The sequence below is a fragment of the Nilaparvata lugens genome, chromosome 11, assembly GCF_014356525.2.
Source record: "Nilaparvata lugens isolate BPH chromosome 11, ASM1435652v1, whole genome shotgun sequence".
Lineage (NCBI taxonomy): Eukaryota > Metazoa > Arthropoda > Insecta > Hemiptera > Delphacidae > Nilaparvata > Nilaparvata lugens.
In genome coordinates, this window is record NC_052514.1 from 22,199,980 (window position 1) to 22,214,861 (window position 14,882).

At 44.6% G+C, this 14,882-nt stretch overlaps 1 protein-coding gene across 1 annotated transcript in view; it reads left to right on the forward strand.

The window, feature by feature from the left end:
- Nucleotides 1-1,789: 1,789 nt before the first annotated feature.
- Nucleotides 1,790-14,882, forward strand: part of LOC111046260 (HMG box transcription factor BBX) — a 73,970-nt gene continuing 60,877 nt past the window's right edge. Inside the window, exon 1 of the mRNA XM_022331761.2 lies at nt 1,790-1,920. Coding sequence (XP_022187453.2) covers nt 1,862-1,920 — 59 coding nt within the window. The 5' untranslated portion in view covers nt 1,790-1,861. The remainder of the gene's footprint in view (nt 1,921-14,882) is intronic.

The following is a 14,882-nucleotide window of genomic DNA, read 5'->3' on the forward strand; positions in this document are numbered from 1 at the left end:
TTCCGTTAACTGGGAGATACGATATCGTGTACACAGACGCACATACACTCATACACACTCACACACACACACACACACACACACACACACACACACACACACACACACACACACACACACACACACACACACACACACACACACACACACACACACACACACACACACACACACACCACACACACACACACACACACACACACACACACACACACACACACTTAAGGACCTTAAGTTCCAAATTTCAAGTCATTCCGTTAACTGGGAGATGAGATATCATGTACACAGACGCACATACACTCATACACACTCACACACACACACACACCACACACCACACACACACACACACACACACACACACACACACCACACACACACACACACACACACACACACAACACACACACACACACACACACCACACACACACACACACCACACACACACACACACACACACACACACACACACACACACACACACACACACACACACACACACACACACACACACACCACACCACACACACACACACACACACACCACACACACACACACACACACACACACACACACACACACACACACACACACACACCACACACACACACACACACACCCACACACACACACACACACACACACACACCACACACACACACACACACACACACACACACACACACACACTTAAGGACCTTAAGTTACAAATTTCAAGTTATTCCATTAATTGGGAGATGAGATATCGTGTACACAGACGCACATACACACACATACAGACCAATACCCAAAAACCACTTTTTTGGACTCAGGGGACCTTGAAACGTATAGAAATTTAGAGATTTGGGTACCTTAATTTTTTTCCTTACCTATGGTAATAGGGCAAGGAAAGTAAAAATAGAAAACCATATCTACCGATGGCTGTTGGATGACGCAATGATTATAACAGCTGATTTTTATTTCTGTGTGTGGCTAGCCAATACCTACTATTACTTCTATCAAGTAATAGTAGGTATTGGGCTAGCTCACAAATATTCTTCCATAAGGATTACATGTAAACTTTGAAGGACCGTAGGAAAGAGTCCTGAAGTCTGATCGTAAATTTGATAGGCCATAAACCTGCTCCTGAACATAACAGACACAACTAAACAATAATAATAATAATCAAATTCGGTCAAAATTTGAGGCTCGATTTTTATCTATATAGATAATAAAAAATGAAATAGATATGAAAGTTTTCTTAGCTAAACGATACGGTAATGAATAATTCCTTGATTAGTGAGAATTGTCGTCCAAATAATGAGTTGAGTGCTTTGATGTAGTAATTCTACCATATGCCAGTAAATGAAAACACTCTCATTTTGAAATTAGGAAAACGTTTTCTAGTCGTTCTCAGAGTAATTATTCTGACCCTCAATTCAATGAACCATAAAAATACAAACAATCGTTCCAGGTTTCTTATACAAACATGGAATTGCACCAGAAACTCCCATTATTGGAGAGTTTATAGAATGCCACCCGCTCGGAGTGCGTCTGCCTCAAGTGGATAATGAAGATAAGACGGAGAATTTACGATTGTTTACGGAAAGTGTGACTCTTCGCCAGCACCACTGCCCAATAATTGATAAGCCAAGCCACTCGAGATCTGATTGATTATCGTGCGTCTGGTGTGTAAATAATATCACACATGTGACAGAGAAGGAAATTCACGTGCCCTTTTTAAAGACGCCACTCAAGTCTCAACTCTTTCCATTCTTCGCTCTGACCTATTCATGAGAGGATCCTCCGGTGATTTCCAATTTCTGATTAGCTGATTCCTGATTAGTGACTTCTAGTTGCAGACGACAGTAGGTCTATCATGTATTCAGAGGATAGCACGTCCACCACTTCAGATGCCGCCAGTATCTCCTTCTCCAGGTATAATACCGTTTATTTTATAGTTTTTCGACAAAAATTTACAATATTTGAGTTTTACTTTGATCTTCTATTTTTACGAATTGAATGGTGGAAGCTTCATCTGTTCTTATATAGGACTACTGATGAACCACGAGCTTCAAATTACAAAATTTGTACTTATTCTCAAACAGGAAGATTATATCGTGTGGACCTAGATTGGTCACTAGAATATTTTATAATGTCTTCATTGCACTCGCACAAATAATACTGAAAAGAGAAACCATGTGGAATTATGAGGGATTTTGTACTGAAATGAATGAAACTTTTGTCTAACAGCAAAAAAACTATACGCCTTTTACAATAGTTTCATCTGATTCTAGTATACTCAAATACTACTGTAAGTTGGTCTACCTGATTAAAGTACTACTATAATCTTATGTTTTGGGGGAGTTGTTCTTTTTTCTAAATAATTTTATTTTTTGTAATGTTCTGCGGTTGTTTGTCATTGTCAAACATTGTTTGTCTGTCTCGGTTTGACTGATGCTACGAAACATGAAGCTTTCACAGCTCTAGAGAAATTCGTATTTCAATAAAAACGTATTTTCCTATGTTATAGGAATCTATAATTACTCAAAGTAATTGAATGAAACTACCCACTTATTTATTCATAAAAATAAGATTACTATGAGACCTAATTTGTTTGTTCATTTTGGTAGAACTTCTTGTGTGACTATTAATTCTCACAATTCTTTCCTTTATTATATTGTAGATCGATTGATTGATAAATTTTATTTGTGATGCTAGATCTAGGAGAGAGTGCTTCCTCTCTACAGCGCTCTGCTAACTACTTATTTTCTACTATTAAGGCTTCAATCTAAATTGATATTGTGATTGATCTTATTGTGTTTTCATGGTGAGAGTGTGATCCATAATTTTCTATTTTTACTACATTTGCTTGGAGCTCGAATCCTTAAAAAATTGGAGATAAAGTTGAGATAAGTGTATTTAGAGAATTCATTGTTTGTCTCGTTATTCTCGGATTTTCCTGTGAATTTTCACCTGGATTTCTCCATTTCCGAACGAAATGTATAATAAATTTTGGAAATAGGTCTAAAACTTTCAACTTCCATGATTATTCCATTCCGACCAGCTTCTTGGACTAGAGAAATGTCTTAATGAAGCTATTTCAATTAGTAGGCTATAGATTCATTTCCACAGCTCAAAGTAAGAATTTGGCACCTTATATGATGAAATGAACTCTTTATGACAATATGGTATTATTATGAACGAAACATATAACTCCATAATACGAGATACGTTCAGTTGGATAAACTTTACTTTTAGAAAAGCTCAGTTGGATAAACAGCTACTGGCAGAGTATACCTACGAACCTTATCATGGGTATTAACATCATCATAAGCATGGTTGAGCAATACCGTGGTTGATCATGATCAATCGTCGTCGTCTTCTATTAGAAAGTCCTATTCCACCCTCTAGGTTTTCTAATAATTGCGAAGTATTGCTACGACGCGGACTAGCTACAGCCGGGTATGGGTCGGGGTCGGTGACCGTATTGACTGGTGGAGACACTGGACCTACACTTCTCCCCCTGTCCTGATTCTTTACCCTCTGTCTTTGGCGGGAGGTATTTAATTTGAAGGGAAGAGTGTGAGCCCGTGCCGTTGTTGGCCGATTCGGCCCTCGGCTCTTGGAATTCAGGTTGGGTGTTAGGGAGAATTGAGGTAACCTTAACCAAGGATACGGATCCGGATATCAGATCCCCACAAATAATTATATTTGTAAAGGTAGTACGCAATCTGAACCAACTGCGAGTTGACGGCGAGCAAAGCTGTACCTGCAAGCCCGGAATAAAGGTTGTAGGTGGAGGAACTCGGGATGGAGTTTAACAAGGAATGATATAGAATTTTTGTTACGGTTTTCGCAATCTGAGACTGCGGGCTGTCGGTGTGCAGACTGAATCTGCGCACCCGGTATTAGATCAATATGATTGGAGGGGCGTAAGAGGTATAAGGTACAGGATATGGTATACCGAGTTTGAGGTATAGGGAATATTTTATCGGGCTTGGGAAATGGAGATTCGTTAATAGGATTGTTCCTTCCTGTAACTAATGGGGTTTTGTTCAATAACTCGCGATCTGTGAATCGCGATATAGTTCTCAGCAAGCTGAACCTGCTAGTTAAATACAGTATATCAATTTCAATTTTATGATAACTAAAGCTCAAAGGATGAGGTTTCGGGTGTCGGATTTCTGAATCGCGAGCCTGCAGCTGCGAAAGGATTTTCAGCAATTCTGAAACTGCTAAACAGGATTTCCGCGCTAGTCTGATGACAGCGCGCCGGTTATTAAGGGCCAATCTGTAACTGCCCTTAAGGGTATGGGAATCACTCTCAATCGTCCGAAACGCTTTTAAATTAATAGTCAGTATGTCGACTATTATGAGAGGATAGGGAAGGGTTTACAAGGATTCTCCTAAGCTTCTCGCTGGTCTGAGAACCGCGACTGGGTCGATCTCTAATCTGTGACTGAGATCCTGCTCTACATAAGGTTTCCTACACCTCTCGCTGGTCTGAGGACCGCGACGGGAACGATCTCGAGTCTGGAACTGAGATCTCGCACTATACAGGGTAGGAAAATTTAGAGGAAGGAAGAGAGAGGATGCCGCAGTCTGGGAACTTCGGCAAGGACGTTCTCAAACTGTACCTGAGAGCTAGAAGGATTATAGAATAGGGAAAGTGAAGAGAAAGTAAGAGAAAGGATGCCGCAGTCTGAGGACTTCGGCGAGGACGTTCTCAAGCTGTACCTGAGAGCGGGAAGCGTTGCAGTCTGTGACTTCAACAAGGACGTTCTCAAGCTGCACCTGAGAGCAGGAAGCGTTGCAGTCTGTGACTTCAACAAGGACGTTCTCAAGCTGTACCTGAGAGCAGGAAGCGTCGCAGTCTGGGACTTCGACAAGGACGTTCTCAAGCTGCACCTGAGAGTGGGAAGCGTCGCAGTCTGTACTTTCGACAGGACGTTCTCAAGCTGCACCTGAGAGCAGGAGGCGTTGCAGTCTGTGACTTCAACAAGGACGTTCTCAAGCTGGACCTGAGAGCAGGAAGCGTCGCAGTCTGTGACTTCGACAAGGACGTTCTCAAGTTGTACCTGAGAGCAGGAAGGATTTTAGAATAGGGAAAGTGAAGAGAGAGAAAGAGAAAGGATGCCGCAGTCTAGGAACTTCGGCGAGGAAGTCCTCAAGCTGTACCTGAGAGCTAGAAGGATTATAGAATAGGAAAGTGAAGAGAAAGTAAGAGAAAGGATGCCGCAGTCTGGGGACTTCGGCGAGGACGTTCTCAAGCTGTACCTGAGAGCAGGAAGCGTTGCAGTCTGTGACTTCGACAGGACGTTCTCAAGCTGTACCTGAGAGCGGGAAGCGTCGCAGTCTGTGACTTCGACAAGGACGTTCTCAAGCTGGACCTGAGAGCAGGAAGGATTTTAGAATAGGGAAAGTGAAGAGAGAGAAAGAGAAAGGATGCCGCAGTCTAGAAACTTCGGCGAGGAAGTCCTCAAGCTGTACCTGAGAGCTAGAAGGATTATAGAATAGGGAAAGTGAAGAGAAAGTAAGAGAAAGGATGCCGCAGTCTGGGGACTTCGGCGAGGACGTTCTCAAGCTGTACCTGAGAGCTAGAAGGATTATAGAATAGGGAAAGTGAAGAGAAAGTAAGAGAAAGGATGCCGCAGTCTAGAAACTTCGGCGAGGAAGTCCTCAAGCTGTACCTGAGAGCTAGAAGGATTATAGAATAGGGAAAGTTAAGAGAGAGAAAGAGAAAGGATGTCGCAGTCTAGAAACTTCGACGAGGACGAGCTCAAGCTGCACCTGAGTTCTCTAGGAAAAGGATTGGGCTTTTCCTACTTGGAATTACAGCAAGTCAGAAACTGCTAAGCGAATTTAAAATACAGGGCCACTCTATAGTATGAAAATTAATAAGGAAAATACATCCCTAAAAACTGAGATTACCTTATTACAGAAGAGGAAATGCACACAAGTGACCAGTCCTAACATACAGTTACCTGAATCACTGCAGAATTAAATACGGAGAATAGCAAACAAATTCCCGCACTAAACTTAAACGTCGTGAAGCGACAGAGTCGAGACTTAAGAATTAAGCCCTCAAAAATAATTTGCTTAAGAGCCTAGCTAAATTTCCCCACTCAACTGTTTGTAGCTCAAACTTGAGATCCCTTACAGGTTTCAAAACCAAGAATAATTCGTTCACCCCCAGTGATACGAATTCGGGAAAAAATAGCTGACAAGAAAGAAAAACCCACAAGGGAATTCTAACTCCGAGTTGTTCGGAACTCGACCTACAATATTCTACGTTAACACAAGATAGAATAATAATTAGTGTCGGTAACGTCGTAAGGAGAGGAGATTCGCGACCCGATCTCACGCTCAACCACCGAACAACTGACTCTCTCCCAGGTCTCCTTGAAGCCACACCGGGTCGCTGAAAGTTAGGAGGCCGGGGGAAAAGGGGCTTGCTGACCAATGGGAGTCTGAAAAGACGATCACGCCACTAGTCATGTGACAGGGTTTGAATCCACTAGTGCTGATGATAAGGGTGCAGCTAATGACGACACTGATACTAATTACTACACTAATTCAGGCCGGTAAACAATATTTCTATTCCAGAAATTTCATGAAGAGCGATACTGACCCGACTCGGTAGCCGCTTATCGTTTAGATGATACGAATGCTGCTAATTTAAAGGGGTTGACGGCGATAGTGATAATGTATACACAACTACAAATCTAACAAAATATATCCGGCAGACGATCCTATTCCTATTCTAAAATAGAATAATTTCGCTAATTTTATGCTGGACGACGGCTCTCTATCCGTCACAAAAATTCACTTTGTGACACCCCACTCCTACTAAGGAGGGGGGGGGGATTGGCGTTGAACGTACAAGGCGACGTCGGGAATACCGGCTACAACCACACCACATCCTCCCTACTTTTCACATTACGTGAACGCATTTCAGCGATGGATAAAAAGCGATCAAGTAGACCAAGACGAGGCGCCATACTGCTAAGAGAGTCGAAGCACTACTGAAGCAATAGAAAGACGACTAGATGGGCTTATACAAAAATATTCAGGTAACGACAGTGTAGAAAGACAAGATTATCATTATCGGGAACGCGATAAAAGCAACCCTACAATAAACAGATAACAAAAATATCCTGAAAGAAAAGGTTCGAACGTCTTATGCGATGCGACAACGAGAGAAGGAGCAAGAAACCAGTGAATCAACCCTGTCGCGGCATCTAACGGGAAACGTAATAACTAGTTGAATAAAGTGCTGCCCCCGCACCTTGCGCCGTCTAAGGCTAGTATAGGCAACCCGCACTTCACTCCACCAACGCAATTTGCGTTCGCCTGTTCTTCAGAGCTAGATTCCTCCTCCTCCTCCTCTACACATGGGGGTAACAACTTAATGTCTTTCACATGAACAGTCACAGATTTATTCTCTGCTACTTTAACCTTCACTACTGTAGGACTCAATATCTCAACCACCTCCCAGGGGCCTGAGAACTTTGGAGCGAGTTTCGCGGCAAACTGGTCAACTCCCGAAGATAAATAATGTTCTCTCTTATATATCAACTGACCTGGGGATAACTTAACATCTCGCCTCCGAAGATTATAATAACGGCTAGCATCCCTATATGCTTTATCCAAATTATCCACTACAATTTTCCTGGTTTGAATTAATACCTTAATATTTTTCTGTAGCGTGGCCTGACTACTTTCAAAACCCTGCGTACGTGGATCGTCTTGAGACTCGAATGCGGACTCACCTGGAGCCCTCAATTCCCTACCGAAGTTGAGATAAGCTGGAGTATATTGGGTGCCTTGATGAATAGTTGTATTCATCGCAAAACAAAATTCTCTTAAATATCGGTCCCAATCCGAGTGGTTCTCTCCTACAAAGATTTGTATCATAGTTTTGAGTACACGGTTCACTCTTTCAGTAGGATTACAACTAGGAGAATATGGGGGGGTGAAAAACACATTCACGCCATTATCCTCACAATACGAGCGAAAATACTTGCTAGTGTATTGGGTTCCATTGTCACAAATGAGCATCCTAGGTGCTCCATACCGTGTGACAATCAATTCACGGAAAGCTTTCGTGACTCCTGCGCTATCTGCCTTAGATAGGGCGGCCACTTCCGTCCACTTAGTGAACTGATCTTGAAACACGACTATGTAACGGTGTCCTAACTTGGAACGGGGTAACGGGCCGACTAAGTCAGTACTGACAGTCTCCCAAGGGTGAAACAATTTACGGGGATTTTTCATGCGACCATATGGGGTCCTCTGTTCTACCTTAATCTTAATGCAGTCATCACACCTCCGTACATAGGTGGCAACATCATTAAACAATCCAGGCCAATAATATAGGCGCGCTATCTTGTCATATGTACGATATATGCCAAAGTGACCCGCGGTAGGAGCATTATGATTTTGTTGTAAAACTTCAGAGCGACAGCTCACTGGGACACAAAGCTTCCACCCCTCAGCACTCTGCTCTTCCTGGAGCCGCCTCCTAGGCCAAATGTGTCTATACAACAACCCATCTCTAACTGTATAGTCGGGGAATTTCTCGGGGTCTGCAATCAGTAATGATTTAATTTTCTTTACCCAGCTATCGTCGTTCTCTCGACCAATAGCGATAGGGGCCACCCCACCCTCGGAGTTCGTTTCTCCCGAAGTGAGCTCCTCCTTACAGGGGGTGCGTGAGAGTACATCTGGAACTATGTTGAACTTCCCTTTCCTATATTTTATTTTCAAATTATATTGTTGCATTTCCATTACCCATCGTGCTAAACGACCAGTGGGATGGGGAATGGCATGCAACCACTTCAAGGACTGATGGTCGGTAATCACAGTAATTTCGTAACCTTCCACATATGACTTAAATTTTCTCAGGGCATATATCACAGCTAGACACTCTTTCTCGGTTGTGGTATATCGGACTTCGGGACCTCTTAAACCCCTACTCGCATAAGCAATAACTTTCTCCTCACCATTAATCTCCTGAGTCAAGACAGCTCCCAACCCTTCGTCGGAGGCATCGGTCTGAATCACAAAGGGCAACTCAAAATGAGGGTAGGTTAATACTGGGGCACAGGTTAAAGCATCTTTGATTTTCTGAAATGCCGTTTCCTCCTCTTCTCCCCACTGCCAATTCACCTTCAACTTTAACAAACGATGTAACGGATTTGCTAGCTCTGAAAAATTAGGGACGAACCTACGGTACCAGGAGGCTAACCCTAGGAAGCTCCTGAGAGATTTAACACGCTGCGGGGTAGGGAAATCTCTAACAGCCCTAATCGTTTCCGGGTCGGTACGGAGGCCTTGCTCTGTCACAATATGACCTAAGTATTTCAGCTCAGATTTCAGAAAATTGCACTTATCTTTATTTATAATTAGACCTGCGTCTCTCAACCTCTGGAAAACCTCTGCGAGATGTTCTCTATGGGATTCAAGAGTCTCCCCTAATACTACCACATCGTCTAAGTACGCGAACGCATACGGTTCGAGTTTAGGCCCTATCACCTGATCTAGCAAACGTTGAAAGGTAGCTCCAGCTGAGTGTAAGCCGAAAGGCATCACTTTAAATTGAAATAGACCTCTGCCCGGCACTATGAAAGCAGTCAATTCTTTACTCTCCTCATCTAACGGAACTTGCCAATAACCACTCTTCAGATCAATAGTAGATATATATTTAGCATCGCGAAGCCTGTCTAAAATACCAGTCATATTTGGGAGGGGGTAAGCATCTCTATGAGTCACAGAATTAAGTTTACGAAAATCAATACAAAACCTTATTTTCCCATTCGATTTTTTTACTAATACGATAGGAGAACTCCACGAGCTACAGCTGGGTTCTATGACTCCCTGTTCAAGCATTGTATCGACTTCCTCATCGATCACTTTTTGCATGATAGGGTTCCTGGGATAGGGACGAAGTCTGAAGGGTTCAACTCCTTCCTGGAGTTTTATTTTGTGTTTCAAGATATGGGTCCGTCCTGGGAGTGAAGAGAATTTCCGGATTTCTTCTTCCAGAAAATTATCGAATTTCTCCTGCTCAGAGACAACTGATAACCTACCTTCCCCTTCCCTACTCCGTAATCGGACTCCCTGGGGTTGCATTTCTAATACAGCTCCCATCTTACGCAGATTTTCCACTCCTAAAATCATACGAGGTTCAATATCTGGGACAACTGACACTTGCCACTTATACTCCTTGCCACATACAGTGACCGGTAAAGTGGTCTCTCCTTCTATCTTAAGACGTTTCGCGATCTCACTAGAAACGTATGACTTTTGAGATGAGGTATCTATAGCGGCATTCAGGTCCACCCCCTCTACTCCTACGTACATGTACACCCCGTTATCTCCGACCTCCCTACTTGGTCTAACGGCAGCTACAGTCGACACCTTAGAAGTATTCGCTGAACTCTTACTACCACGTATAGCTCCCACTATCTCTGGTTCCCATTCTACTCTATTATGCCTCATATTGATAGTTAAATTATGCTGAATCATAAATGACACTCCTAGCAACACGTCAGGCTTAAGGCCTTCCATCACTACAGCCTGGAAAGAAACAGAAATATTTTCTATTTTCAATTGGGTAACAACTTTTATCGAGAGGAGAGCAGACTTCCCATCAGCGAGTATCGCTTTATGTGTGCAGTTTTCTTTCTTTACTGACCCCTCACGTTCTAATGCTCTCAGAACTTGTGTACTGATGTAGGATTTTTCCGATCCTGTATCAATCAAAGCGACAAATTTCTGGTTCGCCAAACTCACATCAATGAAAGTCCGTGTATCTCCTGACACGGTTCTGGGGCTTAAAATCTTTGTTGAATGAATTACTGAATTTCCCGACGATCTTTTACTCTGGGACTTACAGTTACACTGATCATGATTTTTCCCACATTCCTTACACTTAGAAAGCTCGGGGCAAGTTGACCTCCAATGTCCTGTCTTTTTACAATTCCAGCACACAGGACCCTGACTAGTACTACTCTCTTCTATCACTTTAGTCTCCCGTGGTTTAGTAGTTGCCTTAGCTGAATTTTCTCCCCGTTTATTGTCCTCGATTTTAGTATTCCGTGAGGACAACCTAGAGTGTTTTTCCTCAGCACGGATTGCCTCATATTCCCTAGTTATATCTAACAGTTGGTCTATGTTTTGGGCTCCTACACTTCGGACATGTAACTTATATCTGGGTAATAAATTCTGATACACCCTCTGATATATCCTATCCCCGTCGTAACTTCCTAATCTCCTCATTAAAGTGAGTAGGGCTTCGGCATACTCATCAGCCGGTTCGCCCTCCCTCTGCTTCCTTGCAATGATTTGACTTTCAAGATCGTCACTATAAGTATGGGGATAGTATCGGAGTTTAAACGCCTCTACAAAGTCAGCCCACGTCCTCCACTGGGAGCGACGATTCCGCATCCAGAGTAGGGCCCCTCTCTCCATCAGCTCTGGTAGGGCTATAAGAGATTGTTCCCCGGATATCCCATATGCGCTCTGAAGTTCAGTGAGCCTCTCGATAAAACTGGGAGCATCTGATACACCATCAAAACGTAAATTCCAACTTCTTACCTTATCACATACAGCGCCCTGACTATACGTGCCTGAAGAGCGGTGTGGTGCCGGCTCTATACCTGTTGGTCGATTCACTCTGTTGTGGAGGGACGGCTCGGAGTAGACACGGCTTGTGCCTGGGATAGCATCGTCCCGGCGAGTCTGAGAGGTCGCAGCGGTCCGGGACCGATGGTGTTCAACCATCCTCCTCCTCAGCTCCGTCAGAGTCCCCACTGCCGACAGGCCAAGACTCTCCAGGTAGCTGACCGCTTCCTCCTTACTCAGCCGGTACACCCACGACACTCGAGGGTCGGTTTCTCGCTCCGTGGTGTCTGTCTCGTGATCTCCCTGGTCCTCCTCGTACTCTTGGAGTGTAGACTCCTCTCCCCGTTCCGACATCGTGCACTGGGGTTTACTTAACCTTTGCTCACGATCTACTTGGGCGCCAGACGTCTTAGCCTCACGTTGGGAGACGTCAGTTTTATTAGAATGTCCTATTCCACCCTCTAGGTTTTCTAATAATTGCGAAGTATTGCTACGACGCGGACTAGCTACAGCCGGGTATGGGTCGGGGTCGGTGACCGTATTGACTGGTGGAGATACTGGACCTACACTTCTCCCCCTGTCCTGATTCTTTACCCTCTGTCTTTGGCGGGAGGTATTTAATTTGAAGGGAAGAGTGTGTGCCCGTGCCGTTGTTGGCCGATTCGGCCCTCGGCTCTTGGAATTCAGGTTGGGTGTTAGGGAGAATTGAGGTAACCTTAACCAAGGATACGGATCCGGATATCAGATCCCCACAAATAATTATATTTGTAAAGGTAGTACGCAATCTGAACCAACTGCGAGTTGACGGCGAGCAAAGCTGTACCTGCAAGCCCGGAATAAAGGTTGTAGGTGGAGGAACTCGGGATGGAGTTTAACAAGGAATGATATAGAATTTTTGTTACGGTTTTCGCAATCTGAGACTGCGGGCTGTCGGTGTGCAGACTGAATCTGCGCACCCGGTATTAGATCAATATGATTGGAGGGGCGTAAGAGGTATAAGGTACAGGATATGGTATACCGAGTTTGAGGTATAGGGAATATTTTATCGGGCTTGGGAAATGGAGATTCGTTAATAGGATTGTTCCTTCCTGTAACTAATGGGGTTTTGTTCAATAACTCGCGATCTGTGAATCGCGATATAGTTCTCAGCAAGCTGTACCTGAGAGCTAGAAGGATTATAGAATAGGAAAAGTTAAGAGAGAGAAAGAGAAAGGATGCCGCAGTCTGGGGACTTCGGCGAGGACGTTCTCAAGCTGTACCTGAGAGCAGGAAGCGTTGCAGTCTGTGACTTCACAAGGACGTTCTCAGCTGTACCTGAGAGTGGGAAGCGTCGCAGTCTGTGACTTCAACAAGGACGTTCTCAGCTGTACCTGAGAGTGGGAAGCGTCGCAGTCTGTGACTTCGACAGGACGTTCTCAAGCTGTACCTGAGAGCAGAAGCGTCGCAGTCTGTGACTTCAACAAGGACGTTCTCAAGTTGTACCTGAGAGCAGAAGCGTCGCAGTCTGTAACTTCGACAAGGACGTCTCAAGCTGTACCTGAGAGTGGGAAGCGTCGCAGTCTGTGACTTCACAAGGACGTTCTCAGCTGTACCTGAGAGCGGAAGCGTCGCAGTCTGTGACTTCGACAAGGACGTTCTCAGCTGTACCTGAGAGCAGAAGCGTCGCAGTCTGTGACTTCAACAAGGACGTTCTCAAGCTGCACCTGAGAGTGGGAAGCGTCGCAGTCTGTAACTTCGACAAGGACGTCTCAAGCTGTACCTGAGAGCGGAAGCGTCGCAGTCTGTGACTTCACAAGGACGTTCTCAAGCTGTACCTGAGAGCAGAAGCGTCGCAGTCTGTAACTTCGACAAGGACGTTCTCAGCTGTACCTGAGAGCTAGAAGGATTATAGAATAGGGAAAGTGAAGAGAAAGTAAGAGAAAGGATGCCGCAGTCTGGGGACTTCGGCGAGGACGTTCTCAAGCTGTACCTGAGAGCAGAAGCGTCGCAGTCTGTGACTTCGACAAGGACGTCTCAAGCTGTACCTGAGAGCAGGAAGCGTTGCAGTCTGTGACTTCACAAGGACGTTCTCAAGCTGCACCTGAGAGCAGGAAGCGTTGCAGTCTGTGACTTCACAAGGACGTTCTCAGCTGTACCTGAGAGCGGAAGCGTCGCAGTCTGTAACTTCGACAAGGACGTCTCAAGCTGTACCTGAGAGCTAGAAGGATTATAGAATAGGAAAAGTTAAGAGAGAGAAAGAGAAAGGATGCCGCAGTCTGGGGACTTCGGCGAGGACGTTCTCAAGCTGCACCTGAGAGCAGGAAGCGTCGCAGTCTGTAACTTCGACAAGGACGTCTCAAGCTGTACCTGAGAGCAGGAAGCGTCGCAGTCTGTGACTTCGACAAGGACGTCTCAAGCTGTACCTGAGAGCGGAAGCGTCGCAGTCTGTGACTTCACAAGGACGTTCTCAAGCTGTACCTGAGAGCAGGAAGCGTCGCAGTCTGTGACTTCGACAAGGACGTTCTCAAGCTGTACCTGAGAGCAGGAAGCGTCGCAGTCTGTGACTTCGACAAGGACGTTCTCAAGCTGTACCTGAGAGCTGGAAGGATTTTAGAATAGGGAAAGTGAAGAGAGAGAAAGAGAAAGGATGCCGCAGTCTGGGGACTTCGGCGAGGACGTTCTCAAGCTGTACCTGAGAGCTAGAAGGATTATAGAATAGGGAAAGTGAAGAGAAAGTAAGAGGAAGGATGCCGCAGTCTGGGGACTTCGGCGAGGACGTTCTCAAGCTGTACCTGAGAGCTAGAAGGATTATAGAATAGGGAAAGTTAAGAGAGAGAAAGAGAAAGGATGCCGCAGTCTGGGGACTTCGGCGAGGACGTTCTCAAGCTGTACCTGAGAGCTAGAAGGATTATAGAATAGGGAAAGTGAAGAGAAAGTAAGAGAAAGGATGCCGCAGTCTGGGGACTTCGGCGAGGACGTTCTCAAGCTGTACCTGAGAGCTAGAAGGATTATAGAATAGGGAAAGTTAAGAGAGAGAAAGAGAAAGGTTGCCGCAGTCTAGAAACTTCGGCGAGGAAGTCCTCAAGCTGTACCTGAGAGCTAGAAGGATTATAGAATAGGAAAAGTTAAGAGAGAGAAAGAGAAAGGATGTCGCAGTCTAGAAACTTCGACGAGGACGAGCTCAAGCTGCACCTGAGTTCTCTAGGAAAAGGATTGGGCTTTTCCTACTTGGAATTACAGCAAGTCAGAAACTGCTAAGCGAATTTAAAATACAGGGCCACTCTATAGTA